At 44.2% G+C, this 25,361-nt stretch overlaps 1 protein-coding gene across 1 annotated transcript; it reads left to right on the forward strand.

Annotated features, from left to right (window-relative positions):
- Positions 1 to 3,095: 3,095 nt before the first annotated feature.
- Arl13a (ADP ribosylation factor like GTPase 13A) lies at positions 3,096 to 13,801 on the forward strand. Its single transcript, XM_005358826.2, has 9 exons — positions 3,096 to 3,154; positions 3,495 to 3,565; positions 9,089 to 9,338; positions 10,302 to 10,407; positions 10,877 to 11,064; positions 11,770 to 11,947; positions 12,039 to 12,219; positions 13,428 to 13,514; positions 13,758 to 13,801. The coding sequence occupies exons 1-9, from the start codon at positions 3,096 to 3,098 to the stop codon at positions 13,799 to 13,801; spliced, it is 1,164 nt and encodes a 387-aa protein (XP_005358883.1).
- Positions 13,802 to 25,361: the final 11,560 nt, after the last annotated feature.

Consider the following 25,361-nt stretch of genomic DNA (forward strand, 5'->3'; position numbering starts at 1 on the left):
TGAAGAAAGTCAGAACAGGAAGTCAATCAGGGTAGGAACCTCAGGGCAGGAGCTGATGCAGAGACCATGGAGGGAAGCTGCTTACTGGCTTGCTCCTCATGGCTTTCTCAGCCTGCTTTCTTATAAAACCCAGGACCACCAGCCCAGGGCTGGTCCCACCCACAACAGGCTGACCCCTCCCCTATCAATCACTAATTAAGAGAACACCCGACAGCCGGGTCTCAATTGAAGTTCCTCCTTTCAGATGACTCTACTTTATGTCAATCGACATAAAACTAGCCAGCACACTAAGGAAGACTAAGTATGGAAAGGAATGTAGAGGAAATAGAGGCCCCAGAGCAAAGGCAGCTCCTCTAGAAGCTTGAGTCTCACACAGTCTGTGGCATACCTAACCTAATACACAGACTCTGAGGCCGGACTGCCTGGGCTTGAGTTTTAGCCTACCACTGACTGGAGAGCCTTTGTCAATCTACCTAAGGTCTTTGTGAATCTCATCTCTTAACAGTAAAAATGACTCCTTTCTTGGTCAGGTTGCAACAAGGATTAAATGAGTTAATATGAATTAATTACTTAAATAAGTCCAGTGAATTCTATATGCACTTTTAAAAAGAAAAAAATCTATAATGAATAAAAATTTATTTAGTAATTATCTGTAATCACACAAGAAAAGGGGATGTGTTTGGTTGCTAAGAACTAGGAGGTAGTTACCGTAGATATGCTAGAACCTTGACAAGCCATTGTTAAAACATTGCCTACCCTTTAAGTGGACAGTTGGGCTGTGCTAATCTATCCAGAAGGCTAAAACTCTCAACGAATCTTTCTAAAACTCAACACAGCTAACATTTTCAGCCCAAAACTCATCTTGTTATCAGATAAATAACTTACCATCTCACGGTAAGCCAAATACATAGATATTTCCACCTTATGGGAACTTACAGGCTTACCTTTAGGTGAGTCCACTTCAGGCTATCTAGTAGAGACACTGGACATAACAGTATCCATAATCGTCTGATAGCTCAGGTCTCTCACACACAGCCTGTTGGATTCAATACTGTGGAAGCAGACTGCCTACATTTGAATTGTGGTCATCCCTAATACACACAGAGTCTGTGCATTAGGTTAGGTATTACCCTTCTTACCTCTGAAAGGAAGAACTTGTACGGTGCCAGTTTGGACAAACAGTGACTAAGATCAAAGCCAAGAAACTCTGTAACTACTTAAGATATATGAATAACATCTAGATTGTTTTATTACACAAAAGTAGAGGGGGTACTAATGGGAAAGGTGAGGGGAAGAAATGGAAGGGTCATGGTGGGTGAGGATAATCAAAGTATGTTATTTACATATTCTAACATATACTGATGAAATTCACTATTTTGTACAATTAATATACACTAATAAATGTACTAAAAAAGAAATTGACATGAATATATTTCCAACCTTGTCTCAAAGGGACACAGCCATCATAGAATCAAGACAGCTGGGCTCTTTCCTTTCAGACTCTAGGTCTTATTAGCTTCACGAGCCAAACTAGAGTAAGGTTGGTTTTGATCACAGGCCATATATATGGGTTTTGGTTCTATCTGATGCAAGGTATTCTCCAGTAGATTTTTAGGGAAGCCAATTTTCTAAACAGTGAGCTGTGCTCTAAGGTAAGCTACAAAATGTGAGTCTCTGAAAATAACAATGCTCCAAAACAGGGGATAGATGACTGGCTGACGGTGCAGAACAATGCTAATCACCCATTAGTACCTGGCATACAAACAGCCGGGCAAGGCCTGTAGAGGTACAAAATGACATCTTTCCGTAACCCCACTGGTTCTTCCTGCAATGCTGGGCATCGACAAAATGAACTATTAGAGAAATGTAAGTCAAACTCATAACGAGATCTCATTTTATGCCTGCTAGAATAGCTACAAACACCAAGGCAGCAATAAGCTCTGTTGCACATGTGGCGGAAATAGAACTCTCTAGCATTTCCTGGTGTCAGTGTGAAATGTTACGGCCACCTTGCAAAACAATCCAGCAGTTTCTCTGAATGCTTCAACACAGATGCAGTGTATAATACAGAAATTACTCCTAGGAATATGCCCAAAAGAAATTAACACATACCCATACATTTACACTCCCGTGTGCGCGTTTATTGCAGTGTTACCTATAAGCTGATAAGTAGCAACAATCCAAATGTCCATCAGCAGATGAGTGAATGCCTAAAATGTGACAGACCTGCAATTTTTCAGCCATAAAAAGAAATGAAGCCAGGGGCTGTGGTGCATGCCTTTAATCCAAGCATAGGCATAGGCCGGCTGATCTCTGTGAGTTCAAGGCTATCCTGATCTATGTAGCAAGTTCCAGGTCAACCAGAGATATGAAGTGAGACCTATCTCAAAAACTTTAAGTATTCATACATGCTACAACATGGAACTGTGAAGCAGCTACCTGAATTAACTTTTACTTAGGCAATCACTTCTTAATCAGCCTGCATGCTAAACTCACTTGAGAAACATATTTAACTCCCCTGGAATCTTTGACAGTGAGGTACCTGAATTGCTGTTTAATATCTATTAGTCTTCTCTAGGTGATGTCTGAGGCCCCTTACAGATCCTAGGAACTGGATGAAATCTATGAAAAATGGGTTACCAACACCTCTACCTTTGAAGCTAAGGCAATAACAGAGCCAAGCCCAATAGACAAGCTGCTTACAACAGGTCTTCCAATGGTTCTTTAAACTAAGCCGGTTTTTCTCCAATGCATCACCACACCTTTGCCCAAGACTGAATGAAGACATTCCTAGTAGTAACAAGCCATAGCTAAAGGGATAGGGTCCATCTGATTGCATCTGTGTGTTCGGTTGCTTTAGTAACAAGTCACTGTATTTTGTAGGAAGCTACATATTACCACGATGTTCTCATTGGAGCTTAGGATAGCCAGTCTCTCCTCCATGGCATTTACAAGTTAGGCTGGGTTGGATGATGCAATGGAATTCTAACAGTCACAGACTTTCTGTTTACCAGACAGACAAACTGATCTAATCCACAATTGATGTGATTTGTCATTTATTTTTGTCCTTTAATATTTAAGATCCAAGCTGAATCATGTTCCGACTTCTGAGTGCCTGCTGGTCTCGACAAAAGGCCACAGAACCAAAGCAAAGGTAACTTTACATCTACTTTTCTACACCCACTTTGGAATTGCTTCCCACGTATCTGCCTAAAGTTTCACAAGGGACAAATGACTGTGACCCATTTGGAAAGTAACTAGACAGCGAGTGCAGGACTTGGAACAGAGCTGAGAGAGGATGACCATTCTATAAACAGAAGGTGCCAGGGAGGGAAAGCATCTCTGGAGGATTTGGGAGAGGTGGCCACACCCCTCCAGCCACTGTGGTAGGGCTTCTTATGATACACTGAGAAACACTTCAAAACAAATAGAATTCTTCAGGGTAAGCATCAAGAGGTTCGTGGCTTTGACTAATTTTTCTTGTCCTCTTCCAGGAATGTGACTATCATTGTCATTGGCTTGGACAACTCAGGCAAAAGTCATCTTGTGGAGGCCCTTCAAAGATGTAAGAACGAAGAACATTAGTTTCTGGTGTGGGTCTGCCAGAAATATTCATTCCACTTTAGCCTTACTTCCTGGCCCTCAGTTTCTCTCTTGTAAAAATAAATAGCTCTGTCTCCTCATTAGGTGTTAACAGGCTATTTCCAGAGTGCCTGTCACCTGCTCCCTTTATAAGATGCCCTCATCGGAAGTCGTCATGTGATGTCAAATGAATGAGCTTTAGCTACGCAAAACATTGTCAACAATTTTGAAGCACAGTGTATTTGAAATGCTGTCTAGTTTCGGAGCTGAATTCCTGTGTAATTTGGTCTAGATAAGAGACAAGTAATGACAAAATGTAATAACACAAAACTCCGCGACAGCTGCTGTTGAAAGTTAGAGCTCGAGACTTGTCTGTTCAAGTGTAGCAGCAATCTCCAGTCCCTCGACTAGAGCAGGTTCCCAAGGGCACTCACATAGCATTGCAGGGAGCTGCTGTACTCGTTAAGCCCCAGCTACCTCTACCTGCTAATCAATCAGAGTCTGGCCCATCAGCAAGGTTTATTGACTCAATATAGGAGTGTGTTGACATGGCTGGCTTTGATAGAACCTGGCAACCCTCCGCAGAGTATAGGAAATGGTTACCTTGACACCCGTGCCCACGGTCTACTTGGCATTTCTTCAGCTCCCTTCAAAGCCAGTAAACTCTGGCTGACTTGTTTATGTCTGCTCCTTCCTCTAATTATCAGAGAGGTGCACAGATCTAATCATGACACGCCCCTGCTCAGGGTTGTTCCACGTTGCCCCATTGTGGAACACAAGGTCCTGTTTGTGCTTCTGACTCCTCCTCCGGCTTCATTTCCCACGTTCTTCACAAAGAGTCCTCTGAGACAACCAAAGCAAAAGCTCTGTTTTCCTCGGCCACACCACTGGGCTTCGCACGGCTCCACTCCTGCATGTATGCTCCTCTGTCACCTTCTTAAGCAAGCCCCTCCACTCACGACCTGGCCACAGGAAAGCCCTCCTTTGCCCCCTGCACCCACCCCTTGCTCACACCCTCGAGCATGCGCTTATTCCAAGGTCCTTGCAGAATTCCCAATCCACCACTAACTCGGGAGTCCCATGAGGAGAAGAAATGGGTCTTTTCCTCACTGAGTCTCTGCCGTCAGCATCTTCAACAATTCCTCCTGGAATGAATGGTCTCCATCATTCCCCTGAGACTACGCATTGCCTTTTCAGAACTTCTTTCTCCCTCAGCCCCAAGAACCTCCAAGTGCATTTTGAGCAACACTTCAGCCTAGCATGCCCACCCTTATTTGCAGCACGCTTGACTCCTTGTATCTCCCAATATTGATAGGCAAAAACGATCAAAAGTAAAGAGTGGCAGGAAAGTCAAAGAACCAGGCAAGACAAGTCACAAGTTTACTGACAAGATTGGGGATAGTTTACTAGAGTTCCAGTTGCCTTGGCCCCAGACTCCTATTCAGTCCCGGTGGGGCCTGGGAACCCACAACATGAGAACTCTCCAGGTGTTTCCAGCTGTGGGAAGCACTCCTCTGAAATGAACCACAAGCTATTCATCTGAGACAAGTGTCTGTGTTCATTCTGATTCTTGGAGCACAGTGGATGGAGTTTGTTACTGCATAACTTGTCTTGTGCTCAGTGAATACCGTGGGACTGGCTGATGAATGCATTGGTTTATGGTAGTGACTTCATTCACTGAAACATTATAATAGGCACTGATATCATCACATTCTGAAGAATGTCTCAGGGCAGCTCCATTCATGCAGGGCCACTTAAAGTCAATCATGTAGATTTCTCTGTATCCAAAATTGAATAGCTCAATTCTCCTGTTCCTGTGTTTTTCAAAGGTGAATGCCACAAACAGATAACTGTCTAGGAAAGGAATTCCAGCCTACATATAGTAACCTATATGAACGTTTAAAGACACCAGCTACAAACCAGTTTGGCATACCTGCCATCACTACTGATGACACCATTCACTTGTTTTGCATGGCATGGTCACATGGGATAAGAAACTCAAGGATGAGCACAGACGGGCGCCCTAAATAAGAATGGTGTTGGTTGTATTTACTCTTTTTTACACTTTGACTCTTTGGGGGACCCGCCATCCAGCTCCTAAACAAATCACACAGAGGCTTATTCTTACTTATGAATGCCCAGCCTTAGCTTGGCTTATTTCTAGCCAGCTTTTCTTAACTTAGCCCATCTACCTTTTGCCTCTGGGCTTTTACCTTTCTCTATTTCTGTACATCTTTTCTTTCCTTCTTACTCCATATCTGGCTGTGTGGCTGACCCCTTCTTTTCTCACTCCTCCCTTTCTCTTCCCAGCTTTCGCCTTCTATTTATTCTCTCTACCTGCCCAGCCCTGCCTATTCTTTCTCTGCCCAGCTATCAGAGGTTCAACTCTTCATTAGACCACTCAGTTGTTTTAGACATGCAAAGTAACACAGTTTCACAGAGTCACACAAATGCAACAAAAAAGAATGCAGCACAACTTTGCATCATTAAAACAAATGTTCCACCACATAAACAATTGTAACACATCTTAAAATAATATTCCACAATGTAAGAATGTTGAGATCTGTGAATGTATGGCAAATTTGACATACATTCATTTGGATCACCTGGATACTTTTTAAAAAATTATTTATTTTATATGTATGAGTGTTTTCTCTGCATGTATGTATGTATGTGTACCATGAACATGGTATGTAGTGCCCACAGAGGCCAGAAGAAAGGATTAGATACCCTGGGGCTGAAACTACAGACAGGTTTGAGCTACCAAATCCATCTAGAAGAACAGCAAGTACTCTTTAACTGCTGAACCATTTCTCCAGGCCCAACCTGTGTGCTTTCAAAACAGCATAATGCATGAGTACCACCCCTATGTAATCCAAATCTCAGAGAATGAGGACTAGCACCACAGGTTTTTAAAAGCCTGGGAAGGCAAAGTTAGAGAACAATGAGGTCGTGATAAAAGTCACCTGGGAAGCCTAGAGGGCACTTAACCCAGCATCAGGAAGCTCCCGTATTTCAGTTTAGTGAGGGCCCATGCTCCTCATTCTCATCAGATGATGCTGAGACACAACCACACCCAGGTTCCTTCACTCTCAGGAGCAGTGCCTCGCAAGCTTTAAAGTGCAGAAGAATCACATCATAACCATGCTAACCAGAGCCACTTTATCACAGAAAGTACAGATGCTTCCATCCCAAGCTAAGAGATCCTGAGATCTGGAGTCATCCGGTGCAGGATTGGGGTACATCCCTAAAACTCTGAAGCACACTCCCAAACCATACTTCATGAAACACTCAGCGAGTAATAGAGAGATGAATGAGAGTTGGGACTTGCCCTCAGGGTATTTATAAATGAAGAGAAAGTCAGATAAATTCAAATTTACAAGGAACCACTTCTTGTAGTGTTTAGCACCTAGTGTCATCAGCAACAGACCGAATTATTGCAGAAATTAGTTTTGAGTAAAAAGAAGAAAAAGAAAAAAACAAACCCAGAGGAATGGCTATGTTCTGTCACAAAAAAATACCAAGGCTTTCTGAGACATAGAAAACAAGATTTTAAAATTATCTTTTGGAATCTTCACATATTTGCCTCTTCTTTTTACTTTCTTTATTCTTTGAAGTTATAATATAATTACATCATTTCCCCCTCTTTTTCCTCCCTCCAAATCCTGTCATATACCCTTCTTTGCTCTCTTTCAAATACATGGCCTTTTTCATTAATTGTTATTATATACACATGTGAATATGTATATATCATACGTATATATTCCTAAATACATAAATTCAACCTGCTCAGTCTGTATAGTGCTACTTGCATGTATGTTTTCAAGTAGTGTAATTTCTATAGCACGTATCATATCAAAGTTGTGATTGAAATGTATGTGCACTCTGAAAATCATAATTAAAAAGCTATATCATGAAAACAGAAGAAATGTTATAAAACCACATTAAAGTATAGTTGGCGTATTATATACATATATATGTCTATTCATAAGTGTATATAAACAAGCATTTCCAAAAATCTGAAAGAATTAGTCAGTCTAAGGATTTAGTTTGGCTGACCTATGGAAAATGTCACAGACATATCTCCTACTACAAATAAGAAATTACTGATTCTAGTATGAGTACTTACTCCTAGTGTCAAAAATCTATGAAATTATTAACTATTAATGTGAGCAGAAACTTAGACCATAACTATCAGTTCAACAAACTGCAAAGCATAGAATGACCATCGTTATAAAATGCATTTCTTTTAGAGGCTGAACGAAGTAGCTAGTTCCTTACAGGATATTATGTTCTGGACAAAGCTTTTCCATGGGAAATGTGCCCAAATCTGGCAGGGTTTCTTGGAAGAGACACACAAGAGACACTTCATGTTCTCATTCATAATAATAGACAGTGTTAGCACTTACTGAATCCCTACTCTAAGGCAATGGGCAAGCACAAAAATAGGTCAATGACTACTTCAGCGAAGTGCTGAAAAGAACTGTTGAGAGGTTGGCAGGCCAGAGAAGGCTCCCTGAAGAATGTGGTGGCTGGGCCTGAAAGAAACGGTAAAAGAGAAACAACTAGATCTGAAGAGATGGCTCAGAGGTTAAGAGCACTGGTTGCTGTTCCAGAGGACCTGAGTTTAAACTCCCAGCACCCACGTGGTGGCTCACAACTGTTTGTAACGCCAGTTCTAGGAAATCCAACGTGCTCATACAGACATACACATGGGAAATACAAAGAGAAAGAGCTAGCATTCATTCATTAGACACCTATTGAGTTTCTGTGTGCCAGAATCTGTGCTTCATGAATATAATGGATATAATGGATAAAATGAAGAGTTCACCTTCCTTTGGCAGTTTAGAACTCAGCTAAGTAGACAATAGAATTTATGACTCTAATATGTGTTCTAGTAATGCTAAACACAGGGGTAGAAGCATTTTACAAGGCTGGTGTGAGGGAAATTTCCTACAATAAAAATGATCTAAATGGATAGTTTATAAAAATGGGCATGAACCAACCACAGGATGGTAGAGAGAATGACAGTTTGTGAAGGCCCAGGAAAAGAGAGACATGAAGGGTGAGGAGACTTGGATAGGAACCAGGTCCACTGTGGCCACCATTCAACTTATTCACTGACGTAGTATAGCCAGGAAGGGGGACATAGGAAAAGTGATTTAGAAAGATGCATTTTGCTGGGCATGGTGATGCACGCCTCTAATTCAGCCCTCTAGAAGGCAGAGACAGGTGGGTATCTGTGAGTTGGAGGCCAGCCTGGTCTACGGAGTGAGTTCCAGGTTAATCAGGGCTACATAGTGAGACTCTGTCTAAAAGAAAACCAACCAACAAAACAATAGCAGCAACAACAACCAAGAACTAGAACTATGCATCCATGAATCTGAGCGGGGTGGCAGGCCACTTCAGTAAGGTTTCTGGGGGCAGGCTCTGCAGGAGGATGAACAATCTTATCTAACTACCTTTTGCCAAACTGTGGTCGCTTCTCCCCTCTTTCTGTTTGTAGTAATTCCTAGCAAGATGCACAGCAATACGAAGCCGACACAGATTAGACTTCTACTAGATGATTATCAAGTATCTCTCTATGACCTCAATGGAGACCAAAAAGGCCGAGAGAAATGGCCGAGCTACTATGCTGAGGCGCACGGGCTTGTTTTCGTCGTCGATTCTAGTGACATAGCACGCATACAGGAAGTGAAGATCATCTTAACACGCCTGATGTTTGACAAAAGGGTAGCAGGGAAGCCCATCTTAATGTAAGTTTCTGTCTTTGTGGTCTACTTCCCTTTGCCAATTTGTGCCTTGGGAAAGGTATAGAGGTTAAAGGCTGGGCGCTCCTTTGGTCACAGGGAGCTAGACCCCTTTAGACTCAATGAGGCAGAAAGGCCTACTTGACTGGTCACTGTTTTCAAGAGCCACTTTCTACTCCCCACTGCCATGCGAGGCACTACAGCTAACTATACAAACAAACCCCGTCTCTTCATCAAAGAGAAATACCATCGAGATCTCCCATCCCCAAGCCTGACTCTTGCTGAAGACTCTTCCTGGATTTGCTCTTTTCTGGTTTGAGTCTCTGGTCTCGAAACTTGATGATGGCAGTGAGCACACCCCCCCCCCTTTTGTATAATGTAAGTTCCTATGCCTTCCTCCCTCGGTGGCTCAAGACTTATGTAACTGGCACTAATTTCAGAGGGAGACCTCCAGTAACCTGTCACGCCTCACCCCTTCCAATTCCCTTTTTGCCAGTCTCATCCCTCATTAGCAACCCAACTGGAGTATGAAGAGTTTCAGAGATGCAAAACTCCACACCTGTTCATATCCCAATTAGCGACCGTAACTAAAGTTCCAGGCATGATACAGAGGAAGTGGGAAATAAGCTCTGGGGATTATCTTGGATTCAAATAATTTGCACTATTTTTTTTCCTCCACTGTCTAGCCAATCTCACTGGGCATACATTTAGGCCCAATTCCTGAACACGTGGCAGTTCCCCTACCCCTTTTTTTTTGTTTTTTTTTTTGTGGTTTGTTTTCTGTTGTTTTTGAGATACGGTATTGCTGTGTAGACCAGGCTGGCCTGAACTCAGAGATTCGCTTGCCTCTGGCTCCCAAGTGCCAGGACTAAAGGTGTGTGCCACCATGCAGGGCTTTTCCCTTCCCTTTGACTTCACCTTGGCTCCACTCTTCTCATCTTTTCTGCTCTTTCATATGCCCTGCTCTAGCCTGGCAAACAAACAAGACAAGAAGGAAGCCCTCTTGCCTTGCGATATCATCGAATATCTACTTCTGGAAAGGCTAGTGAATGAGACTAAGTCCATGTGCCGTGTGGTGAGTGGCAGCATCTCCTTCTCTTCCTCTAGCCCTGGCTAATATAACCAGGGCCCTGGCTGTCATCAGCCCCAAATGTTGGCTTGGAGGCAAAGTTCCTTTCCCTGACAGGCAACATCTGTTGTGATTATTTCTACCTTGATAATGACAACACATATTACACTCTGCCTTCAAAGCAGTTCTGTAAGATTTTAATATCCCCATTTTATACGTGAAAAAGCTAAATGATCTGACAGTCTCAGTGACTTGCTTGAGGTCACACAATGAAGGCACTATAGCCATTGTATTAAAGGGCCTCAGCTTTTATGCTCTTCATCTACTTTCTCAGATGTGAATGCTAGGTGTTTCCTTGGAAGCTGAGAACCTATTTAGGCACAGCCATCTACCTCTGACATTTAGATGACAGTGATCTTTAGACCCTAAAGGTCCAGGGATCCAGATCTGAGGCCTTCTTTTCTCTTGTTTATAGGAGCCATGTTCAACTATGAAAAACCTCCCAAAGAGGAACCAACAGCCGATAATTATAGGCCTGCGCTGGCTGTTAGCTGCTATTGGGGATCAATACGATGAGCTGTGTACTCGACAACAAACATCCGGTAAGAGCATCTCAACCTCCAAGAACATCAGAGGCTGTGGAGAGAGATGCTCATCGGACAGGTACTGAGCTGCTTTCTTTTGGTTTACTCACCATACAAGTGGAAGCCAATCTTCAACATGACCCATGAGTCTGAGAGGTACTTGAATTCTGGGCAGCAAGCCCTGGAGAATCTGATGGCCCAAGTGGGGCTATGGCAGTGCCCATCAACATTGCTGGGTACACTACCTGCCCTGGAACAGCTTCAGCAGTCACTTTAGTGGGATGAGTGGCATAGAGGTTTAAAAAAAAGGGTAAGGCCAACCTATCAGCATTAGGGCTTCTCCAAAAGAGGACATCTGTTCCCTGAGTTGCCATGTGGAAGACAAGAGGGAACATGTGCCCCTTAAGGAGCCTATTGACAATATTCTACAGATGAATATTACACAGCTGCTCTGAATTCTCAGCCTCCAGTTCTCTGATCTGCCTAACCACGGAACGATAGAAAGAACAGGAGTGTTGAAAAGATACCTAGTGCAGGCTCAGGCTTTTGAGGACCGTAAGGCTGAAATGTCCTCTTGCTCTGTTGTTATTTTCACTGCCCAAAGGCATAGGGAAAGGATAGGATGGCAGCTGCATTGGCTAAAGAGCTTGAAGGCAGGGACAGTTCAGTGTAGAGCATTTGCCACATTCATGGATGGTCTAAACGCAGGCCCCAGCACCAAAAACAAGAGGAAAAGTCTTGAAATATGTCTCTTTCTTCTACTGACTTGTTCTTTCAAATTTAGCATAGCTAACAGAGGGGGAATGCTCAAAGACAACAGACAGCGCATTCAGAAAAGACAACACCTGGAACACAGACAGCATGTTGAACAAAGACACTTGGAGAAAAGGCACCATTTTGAATCAAGACAACATTTAATACAGCGCTCACTGGATGCTAGGCCCCTAAAGCCAATCCTACAGGTAAATGGCTTTTTGAAATGCTATTGCCCATGGTCTGTAATTGAACTCTTGAGGACTACTTTACGATTTCCCTCTTCTTCTTGGCATACAGAAAGATGGTCTGCGAATGAGGCCCAAAAAGAATATGTCAGTAACATTTGCTTTGGACGTAATCATGGAGGAAGGTGAATGTTCTCGGAAGATTGGAACTCAGAGTATTGCCAAACCTTGCAACACCCAATGTTACGAGACACACACTGCAGCTCCATCTATTGACAACAATCTTTTCAAAGGTAATGTTGAATCGTTGGCTATAAAAGAAAAGTTATATAGGCCATCCTTTATATTTTCTACAATAGCATTCCTATTTTGAGAATGAAACTCACTTTTCACACTACGGTGTGTTATAGAGAGAAGTATGGGACAAAGCTTTGAGACCATCTTCTGATAGGCCAGCATGGTAGCCCAGCATTAGCTGACACAAGATCTTTGGATGGCCATAGCAATAACTTAAAGGTTATGCGTGCCAATAGTGGAAGCGCAAATTGGCGTAACCTCTATGTAGGGTATATTACCTGTCTCTCTCTCTCCCTCCTTTTCTCAATATTATTAAGAACCTTCACAGGCATAAGTGTGATGCACAGATATACATGCAGGCCAAAGACTCATACACATTAAAATAAAATAAATATGTTTAAAAAGAACTTAAACTATGGTAAACATTTAAACTACTAGTCTCATTTCTTAGCTGTCTACAAAGCTAATTACAGAAGTACACAAAAAGTATACTAAAAATATTCCAATTATATCATCCAGTACAAGAGCTAAATGTTGGAAACAATGTAAATGCCCAATGACAGAGATAGCTAACTAAATTAAGATGCATACACACTGTGGAGACATGAACATTGCTACTGATGGGTCACTGGGGAGATGACTCGGTGTTTCCTGTGCCTTCCATGCCAGCAAGAACTGAGTTTGAATTTCCTGCACCCATAACAAAGCTGGGCTTGTTGGTATACACCTGTAACCCTAGCCTGGGGTGGGCAGTAGGGAAAAGAGCATCTGGAGCTCATTGGCTACCCACCCTAGCCAATCAGTGAGATCTAAGTTCCGTGAGAGACTCTGTCTCCAAAAGAAAGAGAACCCTGAAGAGTCAAGCCCTGGCCTCCTCATACACATGAACACAAACACACATACACATACACTATACACAAAATATTTAAATGCTAGTGATGACCTCCTAACATGGAAAATCTTCCAGCACTTGACATATATTGACTGTCAACTGACAATGATCATGTCACCTCAGGCTGAACTGTTTGTTATGCATTATTCAGGGACGTTCACTAAGGAGAAAATGGGCACAGTTCTGGGGATAAGGGGTGAGGATGAAAGCTCGGTAGAAGGAATCTAGTAGCAAATAGTGTGTGCCTTTCTAGAGGTCAGCAACTACCCTGAAATCTTTATCCAAAACTCATTTTTATTTCTATAACCTTAGCTCGAAGGCCAAAAAAGAGAATAGATACCTGGGACACTGAAGAAATGTTACTGGAAGATCCCTGTGGCGAAGCCTTCTGTTCCTGCAGTTAGTATTCCTTAATAAAGTGACAAAGAATGTTGGAGGCTGGGGTGGAGGGTGGGTGTCCTGTAGGGTGCCTTGGAAACTGGCCAGCACCCTCCTACCCCAAGTAGTGTGGGAAAGAATAGAAACCTTATACTTGGCTTTACTTGCAAAACTAGCTGTTTTCTTCTCCTGATTAGACTTAACAGACTACTAAAGAGGAAACAGAGGGATAGCAAAAGAATCATTCCCTCTATCACCTTTCAGTAAATGGGCACACCTCCAGAACCAGCAGGAACATGCGCCTTTGACTTTTGTTCGAAAATGCCTCTACAGCCCACCTACAAGTTCACCTATTCTAAGATCACGTCCTTGAGAACCATTGTTTTTCCACACCAGTGCGGTAGCCAGCCAATTCATCCTATACTCATCGGGAGGCTCAGGAAGTTATGTGTCGTCCACCTCACCAAAGAACAGCAGAGCCATGTACTAAGATATTCCTGACAAAGCTTACAGATAAGATGTGAACAACTGAAATTGAGCCTTAGAAGAACAGGGTTACTTTAGAATCACACATTTTCCATAAGGTTCTCAGGTATAAAGGGACTGGCAAAATAAATAAGAATGGTGCTCTAATCAATCGGGTTTTTTGGTTTTTTTGTTTGTTTGTTTGTTTTTGTTACATATTCAAAACCAGGTCTGTTTTAAATACCCAGCTACTGTCTGGGAAGCCACATTGCTTTGCTAGCCTTTCAGGAACAGCAACTGCTGCCTCTTAACATGTGTGTGGATCCACACTCCCAGTGTGGTGAGGTTGGGATGGTACTGGTCCCTTACTATTATTGTTATCACCCTCATCATGGGCCCCATAAATCAGGTACTTTACAGATACCTGGCACAGTGTTAAGTCCTTCCTATCTATTGTCATATTGGCAACCTTCCTGGGCAGGTATTATACCTGCCATCACTTCCCAAATGAGGGTACTGTACACAGCAGAGCAAGGAATGGAATCCAAATCTGCCTAGCTAAAGCTACCTTGGGGCTAAAAAGATCCACACATGCCTCTCTCCAACTCCCTCTACAAAGACAAAGCTATAGCCAGGAAATTATGCAGAAGTACATCCATGCCTATGTGAGGAGAATCCCGTTAACAGCCATAAGTGCACCAGCAGTGCTAGCAGGCATAGTTGATGGAGCACTTCCGCTTTGTCAGCTGCTAGGCTAACTGCTTTACATATATTACTGCCTTTCATCTTCATTTCACACAGGCAGAAACTGATATTCAGAGAGCTTAGATAATTTGTCCCTGGGCACCCACTAGGCGGTAGCAAAACCAGTTTTGGTTGTTTTTTGTTTGTTTGTTTGTTTTTCCTTTCTTATTGCTATACATTTTCCCACTCCCTTTCCCTCCTCCCCTCTCCCCTTCCACCTTCCCTCCTACCCATTATGGTCCCAATTTACTCAGGAGATCTTGTCTTTTTTCCCATCCTAGGTGGATCCATGTATGTCTCTCTTAGTGTCCTCTTGTTTGTCCAGGTTCTCTGGGGTTGTGGCCTGTAGGCTGCTTGTCCTTTGCTTTTTGTCTAAAAGTCATTTATGACTGAGTACAGACTATATTTGTCTTTCTGGATCTGGATTACCCCATTCAGGATGGCTTTTTCTAGTTCCATCTAGTTGCCTGAAAGTTTCAAGATGTCATTGTTTTTTACCGCTGGGTAGTACTCCATTATGTAATGCTGCTATGAAGAGATTTGAGCAAATGTCCTTGTGGTGTGACCGTGCATCCTCATAGAAGAGAAGTGGGAAGTAGCCTTCAATGCATGGGCACAGGAGACCACTTCCTAAACATAACTCCAGTAGCACAGACACTGAGAGCAATAATAAATAAATGGGACCTCCTAAAACTGAAAAGATTCTGTAAAGCAAAGGACACAGTCAATAAGACAAAAAGGCAGCCTACTAAATGGGACAAAATCTTCACCAACCCCCCCCCCATCAGACAGAGGTCTGATCACCAAACTATACAAATAACTCAAGAAACTAGACATCAAAACACCAAATAATCCAATAAAAAGTAGGTATAGATCTAAACAGAGAACTCTCAACAGAGGAATCTCAAATGGCCAAAAGACACTTAAGGAAATGCTCAGCATCTGAAGGCATAAGTCACAAACAATGCCACACCAGTTTGGAATTATGATTAATAGGGTGGTATTTATTTAAAGGGGAAAAAACTTACAGATCTCTGTCCCAGACAACAGCCCTCTACGCAACCAGGAAGGGAATCTAGTCTCTGGCAGAGAGGAGAGGGAAGTGGCCGCTTTTTTAAAGGGAGAGAGACCACGCCCCAATGGGCTGGTATCTCAGCGGCTATAGGCTGGAGGAGTGGAAGGACCTCCCGCAACAACCATCCTTAGTCATCAGAGAAATGCAAATCAAAACAACTCTGAGATACATAATCTTACACCTGTCAGAATGACCAAAATCAAAAACTGCAATGACAGCTTATGCTGGAGAGAATATGGAGTAAGTGAAATACCCCTCCATTGCTGGTGGGAATGTAAACTAGTACAGCCACTTTGTAATCAGTATGGTGGTATTTCAGAAAATTGAGAATCAATCTACCTCAAGACCCAGCAATACCACTCTTGAGAAAGTTTGCTTGTTTTTCAAGACAGGGTTTCTCTGTACAGCCCTGGCCATCCTGGAACTCAGTCTGTAGACCAGACTGGCCTTAAACTCAGAGATCTGCCTGCCTCTACCTCCCAAGTGCTGGAATTAAAGGTGTGTGCCACCACTGTCTGTCTAGTAGAACCAGTTTTTTAAATTAAAGTCCAAGCTCACAGGGTTTATAAAGATGACTCAGTGGTGACTATGTTCACAGCAGCTTTATTCCTAATAGCAAGAACCCGGAAACAACATGGATGCCCCTCAACCAAAGAATGGATTTTAAAAAATGGGGTACATTTATACAATGGAGTATTACTTAACTGTAAAAACAAAAGTTGACTTCATGAAATTGGCAGGCAAATGGATGGAACTAGAAAAAAAAATTATCCCAACTGAAGTAACACAGACCCAGAAAGACAAACACAGTTTGTACTCACTCAAATCATAAGTGGATATTAGGTGTATAACAAAGGATAACCAGACTACAATCTACAACCCCAGAGAAGCTAGGTACCAAGGAGGGCCCTAAGAGAGACATGCATGGATCCCTCTGGGAAAGAGAAATAGATATGATCTCCTGGATAAACTGGGGGGGGGGATAAAAGCACGAGGGAACATGATGGTTGCACTGTGGGAGAGACAGAGAGGGAGAACAATGAAAGAGGGAGCCATTTGAGGGTTAGGGAGAAACCTGGTGCTAGGGAAATTCCCAAGAATCCACAAGGATGATCCCAGCTAAAACTCCTAGCAGTAGTGGAGAAGATGTCTGAACTGACCTCCTGTAACCAGATTGGTGACTACCTTAGCTGTCACCATAGAACCTTCATCCAGTAACTGATGGAAACAGATCCACAGCCAAGCACTGAGCTGAGATCTGGAAGCTCAGTCAAACAGAGGGTGAAGGCATTATATGAACAAGGGGAGAGGTCAAGATCATGATTGGGAAACCCACAGAATCAGCTGACCCAAGCTTTAGGGACCTCACAGACTCTGGACCGGCAGCTGGGGAGCCTGCATAGGACCGAACTAGGCCTTCTGCATGTGGGTGACAGTTGTGAGGCTTGGTCTGTTTGTGGGGTCCCTGGCAGTGGGACTAGAACTATCTATCCCTAATACATGAGTTTGCTCTTTGGAGCTCATTTCCTATGGTGAGATGCCTTGCTCACCCTTGATGCAGGGAGAGGGGGACCCGATGGGGAGGATGTACTTGGCCCTGCCTCAAAGTGATGTGTCAGATTTTGTTGACTCACCATGGGAGGCCTTACCCTTTCTGAAGAGTGGATGGGGGATAGGGTGGTGGGGGAGAGGTAGGAATAGCAGGAGGAGGGGAAGGACGGGGAACTGTGGTTGGTATGGAAAATAAATAAAACATTTAAAATAAAAAAAGAGTATTTAATGGGCAAGCATGGAGACCTGAGTTTAGATCCCAGCACCCCTTTTGAAAAAAAGCAGGCCATGACCATGCATGCACCTGCAATCCCTGAACTAATGGGAGCTGACAGATGGACTGCTGAGACTTGACAGTCGCTTGTAGCTTCAGTGAGAGACAGTCTCAAAAGTAATATAGAACAGGTCTCCAGACACCTTCTGGCGTCAGTGTGTATGAACACCCCTGATACACACACTTGGATGTGCACCACAGATAAATACACCATACTCACACATATACATATACATATACATACATACCCACACACAGAAATAAAATCAAATCCAGCTCCATAATCTACATTCTTAACTCTACCCTAGACTGCTTTGCCAAGCAGTATAAGCTAATCAACCCATTGTTTGACAGATAGAAACTTGTCTTAAAACCCTGCCCGAAAGAGGTTTCTCCTCCTCCTCCTCCTGCTTTTACCTTCTTCTTTCTCTTCTTTTGTCTCTCTGTGTAGTGTCAGCTGTCCTGGAACTCTCTATGTAGACCATGCTGGCCTCAAACTCAAAGATATCCACCTGGCTCTGCCTTCTAGAGTGATGGGATTAAAGGTGTTTGTCACTACAAGCAGCACCAAGGCTGCTTTATCATATCCAAAGGACCCATTTTAAATGCTTATGGGTCTTTGCTATGCTTGTAAGCTCAGCTTATTGGTTGTGGCACTGGAAAGAACCTTACAGAAGTTCTAGTCAAACCCATATTATACAGATGTCCAAGATAGTATGGCTGGATAGTGGCAGCAATGCTCCCTAAATCTGCATATTCTGTGTGTCCAAATCTGCATCCTCCCTGGGCCATCTTAATCTTCTCACTCTATCAACTCTCCTTTGCCTGTTAGAGAATTCTGCCATCTAACAGTCTCAGCCTGGGAAGCAGCAAATGCCTCTATGGAAGATGTTTTAGGGCTCAGGCTGCACAGTGGTAAAGCACCTGCCTAGAATGCTCAAGGCAACAGGCTTGATGCTCAGCACAAAAGACAGAAGACTGATTCAGCAAACCACATTTCAGCTTGTATTTTATGTTTTTTTTTTTTGAGACAGGGTTTCTCTGTGTAGACAAGGTCACCCTAGAACTAGCTTTGTAGACCAGGGTGGCCTCGAACTCAAGGGATCCATCTGCATCTGACTCCTGGGTACTGGGATTAAAGGTGTGTCTCAGCCAATAAAACCATTTTTGGTTTTTGGGAGGTTTTTTTTGAGAGAATTTATAATCTACACACATTTTTCTTCATGACATGTGTCTATTAGACAGGAATATTTTCTTAGCCAACAGAGAAAGAAGTAGTGTAATATCTGTTCTGTCTCTTTAAGAGACAAGCCACACCCCCCTCCCCCTCCTGCTGAGACAGGCTAGTCTTCAGCTTCCAGCCTGACTTCCTTCTCTTTTCCATCTCCCTCTCAAAGAGGCAGCTTCTGCCTCTCCCCACTTCTGTCTCTCCTTCTCCACTGCTCTTCTCCTCCCCCTTCCCCCTCCATAACCCACTGAATAAATATCCAACCTCACTCTGCATGGTGTGCCTACCCATGTCTCTGTCTCTTGCCCACTGCCACGTGTCTCCCTGCCCTGGACCAGCCACCACTTTGGGGACCTGCAGTCATCCCTGCCTGGGACTGGCTGCTTTCAGGGCCCACGGCCTGCCACCATATGGTCCGCTGCCACCCCTTGGGGACCTGCAGTGTTTCTGCTGCCTGCCACCTCCAGAGATCCTGCAGCATTTTTAATAATCCATTTCAAGTAGACCTATGAATATGAGCAAGATAGAGAATTAAGGTTAATCACCTACTTACAGAACTTCAACTGGGGATGAAGCATAGTGGGCAGAGTGCTTGCCTAGAACTTGGAACCCTGGGTTTTCTCCCAGTGCCATATAAATGGGATATGGTAGTTGTACACTTATAATGCCAACATTCAGGAGGTAGAGGCAGGTGGATCCACCATACAGCAAATCCAAGGTTATCCCAGGATACAAGAGACCCTTTCCAAAAATGAAAAAAAAATCCTGAATTACAGTACATTGTCACACTTCCCTTTGTGCAGTAGATGTGTGTCTGAGTGACAAGAACTTTTTTCTAAATCAAAGCTAAAGTTGGGTGTTTTTTTTTTACATTTATTTTGTGTGCCTATGTGTATGGACACTGGTCTTGAACTCATAACCCTCTTTCATACTGGGTTTACAGGCTCATACCATTTCGTGCAGGTTTTGTTGAGCAATTTTTTTGCAATAGACTTTTCCTTTATTTATTTGTTTTTATATTTCTTTCCTTTTGTAAATGTATGTGGAAGTCAATTGCAGAAGTCAGTTTCCTACTTTAACTATGTGGGTTCTGGAGACTAAATTCAAGCGGCCAAGCTTAGCAGCCAAATGCTTTTTACCTGCTGAGCCATCTCACTGTGAAGGGCTCTAGCAGGCCAGAGCACAGCAAACACGGCCATGGTAGACCTTGCCCTTCCCCTCCCCTCCTACTTGCTAAACCATAGAGAAGATCCCTGAAGCTAACCACCAAGGTCTATTCCCTTATTTGCCTTCTTCCTCCTCCTGAAGCTGACCATCAAGGTCCAGCTATCAAAGTACTGAAGTTCAACAATCAAAAGCCCCCTTTTGGCTACCCTAATTAACATGCCCAATTAAAACAAACCAACTAATCCTAAAGGGAGGGAACTCCCTTTTTCCCTTATAAACTGTCATTTGCCTGTGGGTCACATCTGCCTCCTCTCAATCCAGACACAGGCCTTTGTCCCTCCAGGGCAAATATCCCTTTCCATCTGCCTTGTTTCTTTTCCCTCCTCCCTTGGCCTGTCTTTGTCTCTTATTCCCTGTTCTTTGTCCCTCTGCAGCAAATAAATCTCCTTTGTGCTGAGATCTTGGTCTCAGGTGTCCTGTGCTGATTCTGGTCCTTTCCCACTAGCCCTCTAGAAATAATTCATCAGTCATAAAAGTCTTAAAGAGTAGCAAGCAATATGTACACGTGTGTGTGTCAGTAGGTATATATGTATGTGCGTGTCTGTGTATGTATGTATGTGTATATGTATGTATGCACAGATGTATTAGAGTGGAGCTTATTTTTGTTTCTACAGGCTGTTACTGCATTCCCCAAACCCCATTATCAAGCTAGATGACTTGGTAACTTCCAGTGGAGTCAGAAATAACAGTAACTGCCCGACCAAAGAGAAATAACAACAACCCTTCTCCCAAGCCACTTTGAAATCCATATAAAATGTTTATCACACTGCCCAGCACACCTTAAGCAGCTCATTAAATGCTGGCTACTACTATTTAGGGGACAAGTTTGTCTAGATCATTAGCATTCAAGGCTTTGCTTTAGAATGTGTCTCCTTTCTCACAGGGAACAACCTAAAGGCAGGTATCTTTGATCTAAAAGGATAAAGAGTGAGCGAGCTTAAAGAAGCCATGGTGATCAGCATCACTGTAATGGATTGGACAGATCATTACAATCACTGCCTCCCACATTCTCGTCTTTGAGAATCTGAAAGGAGTGTATCAGCGGGGCAGCCCAAGCACGAAGCAAACAATGCTTTTCTGAATCAAGAGTGCAAATTTTATTCAAGGCAAATGGTTGTCTTGGAGTTCCTCCTAATTTATCAACATCCTGGCCTTCCTCCAGGACTTTTAGAGCCTAGACTCAGTGTGTTTGCTACTTTTCTCCCTTGCTGTGACAAAATACCTGAGCAAAAGGAGCTGGAGGAAATGTTTATTTTACTTCCCAGTTTGAGGGGAAATAAAGTCCATTGTGAAGGGAGAGAGAGGCACATTATCTCGAGTGGCCCTAGCTGTGGCAACAGAGCATATGGCAATGGCGACACTGCATTCAGAGTCAGGAAGCAGAAAGAAATGCTGGCGCCCAGTTCACTCTCACACCCCTCCCCCTTTCAGTCCAGGACCACCCCACTCCACTGTGCTGCTGCTGCACACACCCAGGGTGTCTTCCTTCGGTGGAAACATCCTCACAGACATCTGGAGGCGTTTCCATGGAGATTCTAAATCTGTCAAGTTGACAATGATGATTAACTGTCACATCCTGTCAGAGATACTTTAAGCAATCTTAGCCTTGGCAATTCAAACACCACATAGCTCAGGTACTTATCTATTAGTTCTTTCAAGGCAAATCTTCACTTTGGGACTACAGAATTCACTGAGGTTAGGTACGGGCATTCCTTTGCTCTGAATGGTTTCCGATTCCTACACTCTCATCCCCACAAATTATGCATGTGTTCCTTGATCCCCAGCACCATACGAAACTGGGCATGACTGTGTATGCTTATAATCCTAGCACTCTGGAGGTAAGGATCAGAGCAAGAACAAGGAAAAAGCACTTATAATTTGTGGCAAAATAACCAATCACTTCTTTTCAACACAGTTGCTGCTGGAATGATGTAATAATGAGATGTACCAAATATCACTTTCTCTCAGGAGAATCCTGCATGCCAACTTGTCCAGAAGATGACAGTGGCCACAGCTAGATAAGGAATCAAACCCCAGTTTATTGTTTTATTACCCAATCTCATACACCCTTTATCTTCATCAGAAGACCAAATATTGGGGTTTATGCCAAGAAGAGGTTTGAAGAAAGAAAGGTATCACTCAACATTTTGGGACTTGGAACCCAAACTTCAGTCCATTCTATTTTCACTAATGCACCTAGGGTTTTAGTCATCGCATTCCTGACCTCCATCTTATTCCTTCAGACACTTCTCTCACTTCACGCTCTGTGGGGGACACCAGTGTCACTGTGATGCCAGGCGAGGGAGGAAGCAGCAGATATTTCTTGCTGTTGTTATGTTAGTATTCGATCAGGGTCAGGGTTTGTGGAAGTTGGGGGATTATACACCTGCCTCTGCACGCAGGAGGAGTCAGCTCAGGTCCAGGCAGCCTGGGGAGGCTCTGCTCTGGAGTGGTAGGCAGAGCAATGCTAACAAAGCAGACTGAGCTGTGTGCTGGTGAGTCAAGAATGCCACGGGATCCCACGCTCACGCCAGTTGCCACTTCCAGGAATTAAAATAAGCCTCAACTGCTAAGAGACAGCAGGCCTTTGGGTCTGCTCAGGAAAGTAAGCCCAGCCCCAAGAACTGGCAGGCTATTTTACACAACTGAATGTTAGCCAGCCATTAAGCACACAATTATGTGAACCGCGGGGATGGAAATCAGAATGTGAAATGATGGTAAGTGAAAACAAGATGATAGAGAGAGCGTGCTGATTGCAACTACATAAAGCACACACGTAAGAGCGCATCTCTAAAGAGCTTCAGAAAGGAATGAACACTACAATTCTGTGAGAGTCCATGGCAGCTCCCACAGCAGGTTGTCCTTACTGTTTTCTCGGAGACAGTTTCACTATTTAGTCCAGACTAGCCTAGAACCTATCCTTCTGTCTCTAGCTGTGATAAAGTGCATGCTAGGCTCCCATATATCTGGGAGGAAAGGGGTGTCCTGGCTAGTTTTATATCAACTTGACACAAACTAAAGTCATCTGGGAGGAGGAGCCCTCAATTAAGAAAATGCCTCCCTAAGAGTGAGTTGTAGGTAATCCTGCAGGGTATTTTCTTAAATTAGTGATTGATGTGGAAGGGCCCAGCACAACGAGTGGAGCCACCCCTGGGATTATGGTGCTGGGCTCTATAAGAAAGCAGATTGTGCAAACCACGAGGAACAAGGCAGTAAGCAGCTCCCCTCCATGGCCTCTGCATTCGCTCCTGCCTCTAGGTTCCTGCCCTACTTGAGTTTCTGTCCTGACTTCCTTCGGTGATGAACAACAATGTGGAAGTATAAGCCAAATAAACCCTTTCCTCCCCAAGTTGCTTTTGGTCACGGTGTTTTATTGCAGCTATAGAAGCCCTAACTGAGATATGGGGTCTCATTTTATCCCAGACTCACCTCAGATTCTCTATGCTGGCAAGGATAACCTTGAACTTTTAACTCTCCTGCCTCTGTTTCCCAAGTGCTGGGATTAATGGCAGGTACCATCACATCTGGCTTATGGCAATGTAACAAAAGGCTTCCTGTATGCTAGAGAGGAATTCTCTAACAGGGCTACACCCAGCCTAATGTTTGTTTTTAAGAAAATTTTCCTTCTCATTGTATGAGGTCCAGATACACCTGCTCTTTAGCTCGCACGGCAGCAAGCTCCGAATACAATTTGATTCCGGGTTTAGAGAACTGAATGCCACAGGGGAGAAATCTGTTTCGAACCCTAAGCCTCCAACAATCCCAAGATAAGAATTTACAGACGTCTGGATCTCTGTGAAGTCCAGCTACGAAGTTCTGAAATGTACTCACTTATTCTGCAAGGAAGAAAAGCACACTCCCCTTTTTATCATGCACTGCCAGCAGGCTCTGATTTGTAAGCCACTGCTAGCTACAAAGGTCTCCATCTTGTTACCTCGTCACGGGCAGCACTCAGAATTGCTCAGTCTTATCCATCACACATCTGGGTATCAAACTGAGTAAATGGACAGTTCTAAGCTCCTACACTAAGGCTACCCACCCAGAGCGGTGAGTGCCTGCCTACCAGGCAGGCCTCAAGGTCCCCTGTAAGGGAGCCCAGGGACCTTCAGCTTGTGCTCCAGGGGTGCCTGTGCTCTCCTGGAACTCTCCCTGCCTGCCCCGTTTTTCCTTTTGTCCCTGGATCATTGGGCTACCAGGCGGCCCTGTTTAGGTGCTGTGGAGTTCCATCTGGACAGGTGAGTGTGTGCTATCCAGGGGCGGATTGTCCCGGAAGAAAGCACAGACCCCCCTCCCCCAGCTCCTTCTGCAGGGCTGTCTTTCTTGCACACGACCACCCCCCCAAGCCTGCGTTTTCTGCTGGGTCCTTTGCTCGGGAACAGCTTTCTGCTCCTACACTAGGGTTGCCCACCCAGAGCAGTGAGTGCCTGCCTACCAGGCGGGCCTCAGGGACCCCCGAAATGGAGCAGGCGCACCTTCAGTTTTTGCGGCAGGGTGTCCTGTGTTCTACTCGTCCCCGCCCTGCCCCCCAAGTTCTCCCTTTTGTCCGAGGGTCATTGGACTACCAGGCGTCCATGTTTAGCTGCTGAGGAGTTCCATCTGGACAGGTGAGTGTGTGCTATCCAGGGGCAAATTGTCCCGGAAGAGAGCACAAACCTCTCTCCCCCAGCACCTTCTGCAGGGCTGTCTTTCTTACGCACAACCCAGCCCCCCAGCACCCACCCCCCCAACCCTGCCCTGCTGTATGCTAGGACCAGTGCTCAAGAACAGTTCTAAGCTCCTACACTAAGGATACCCACCCAGAGCGGTGAGTGCCTGCCTACCAGGCAGGCCTCAAGGTCCCCTGTAAGGGAGCCCAGGGACCTTCAGCTTGTGCTCCAGGGGTGCCTGTGCTCTCTTGGATCTCGCCCTGCCTGCCCCATTTTTCCTATTGTCCCCGGATCATTGGGCTACCAGGCGGACCTGTTTAGGTGCTGAGGAGTTCCATCTGGACGGCCTGCGTTTTCTGCTAGGTCCTTTGCTCAGGAACAGTTTTCTGCTCCTACACTAAGGCTACCCACCCAGAGAGGTGACTGCCTGCCTACCGGGCAGGCCTCAAGGACCCCCAAAAGGGAGCATGTGCACCTTCAGCTTTTGTGGCAGGGTGTCCTGTGTTCTACTCGTCCCCGCCCTGCCCCCCAAGTTCTCCCTTTTGTCCGCAGGTCATTGGACTACCAGCCGTCTATGTTTCGGTGCTGAGGACTTCCATCTGGACGGGACGGTTCCTGCTTCTACACTGAAGAGATACACCCAGAAAGTCAATCACAG

This window comes from Microtus ochrogaster, chromosome X (genome assembly GCF_000317375.1).
Source record: "Microtus ochrogaster isolate Prairie Vole_2 chromosome X, MicOch1.0, whole genome shotgun sequence".
Lineage (NCBI taxonomy): Eukaryota > Metazoa > Chordata > Mammalia > Rodentia > Cricetidae > Microtus > Microtus ochrogaster.

Excerpts from the sequence above, each read along its gene's own strand:
- Arl13a (XM_005358826.2), top strand. The coding sequence starts at position 3,096 with ATGTTCCGACTTCTGAGTGCCTGCTGGTCTCGACAAAAGGCCACAGAA. Across the intron at positions 10,408-10,876 it reads CTAAGTCCATGTGCCGTGTG|GAGCCATGTTCAACTATGAA; the intron begins GTGAGTGGCAGC and ends TCTTGTTTATAG. Across the intron at positions 11,065-11,769 it reads GAGAGATGCTCATCGGACAG|CATAGCTAACAGAGGGGGAA; the intron begins GTACTGAGCTGC and ends TTTCAAATTTAG.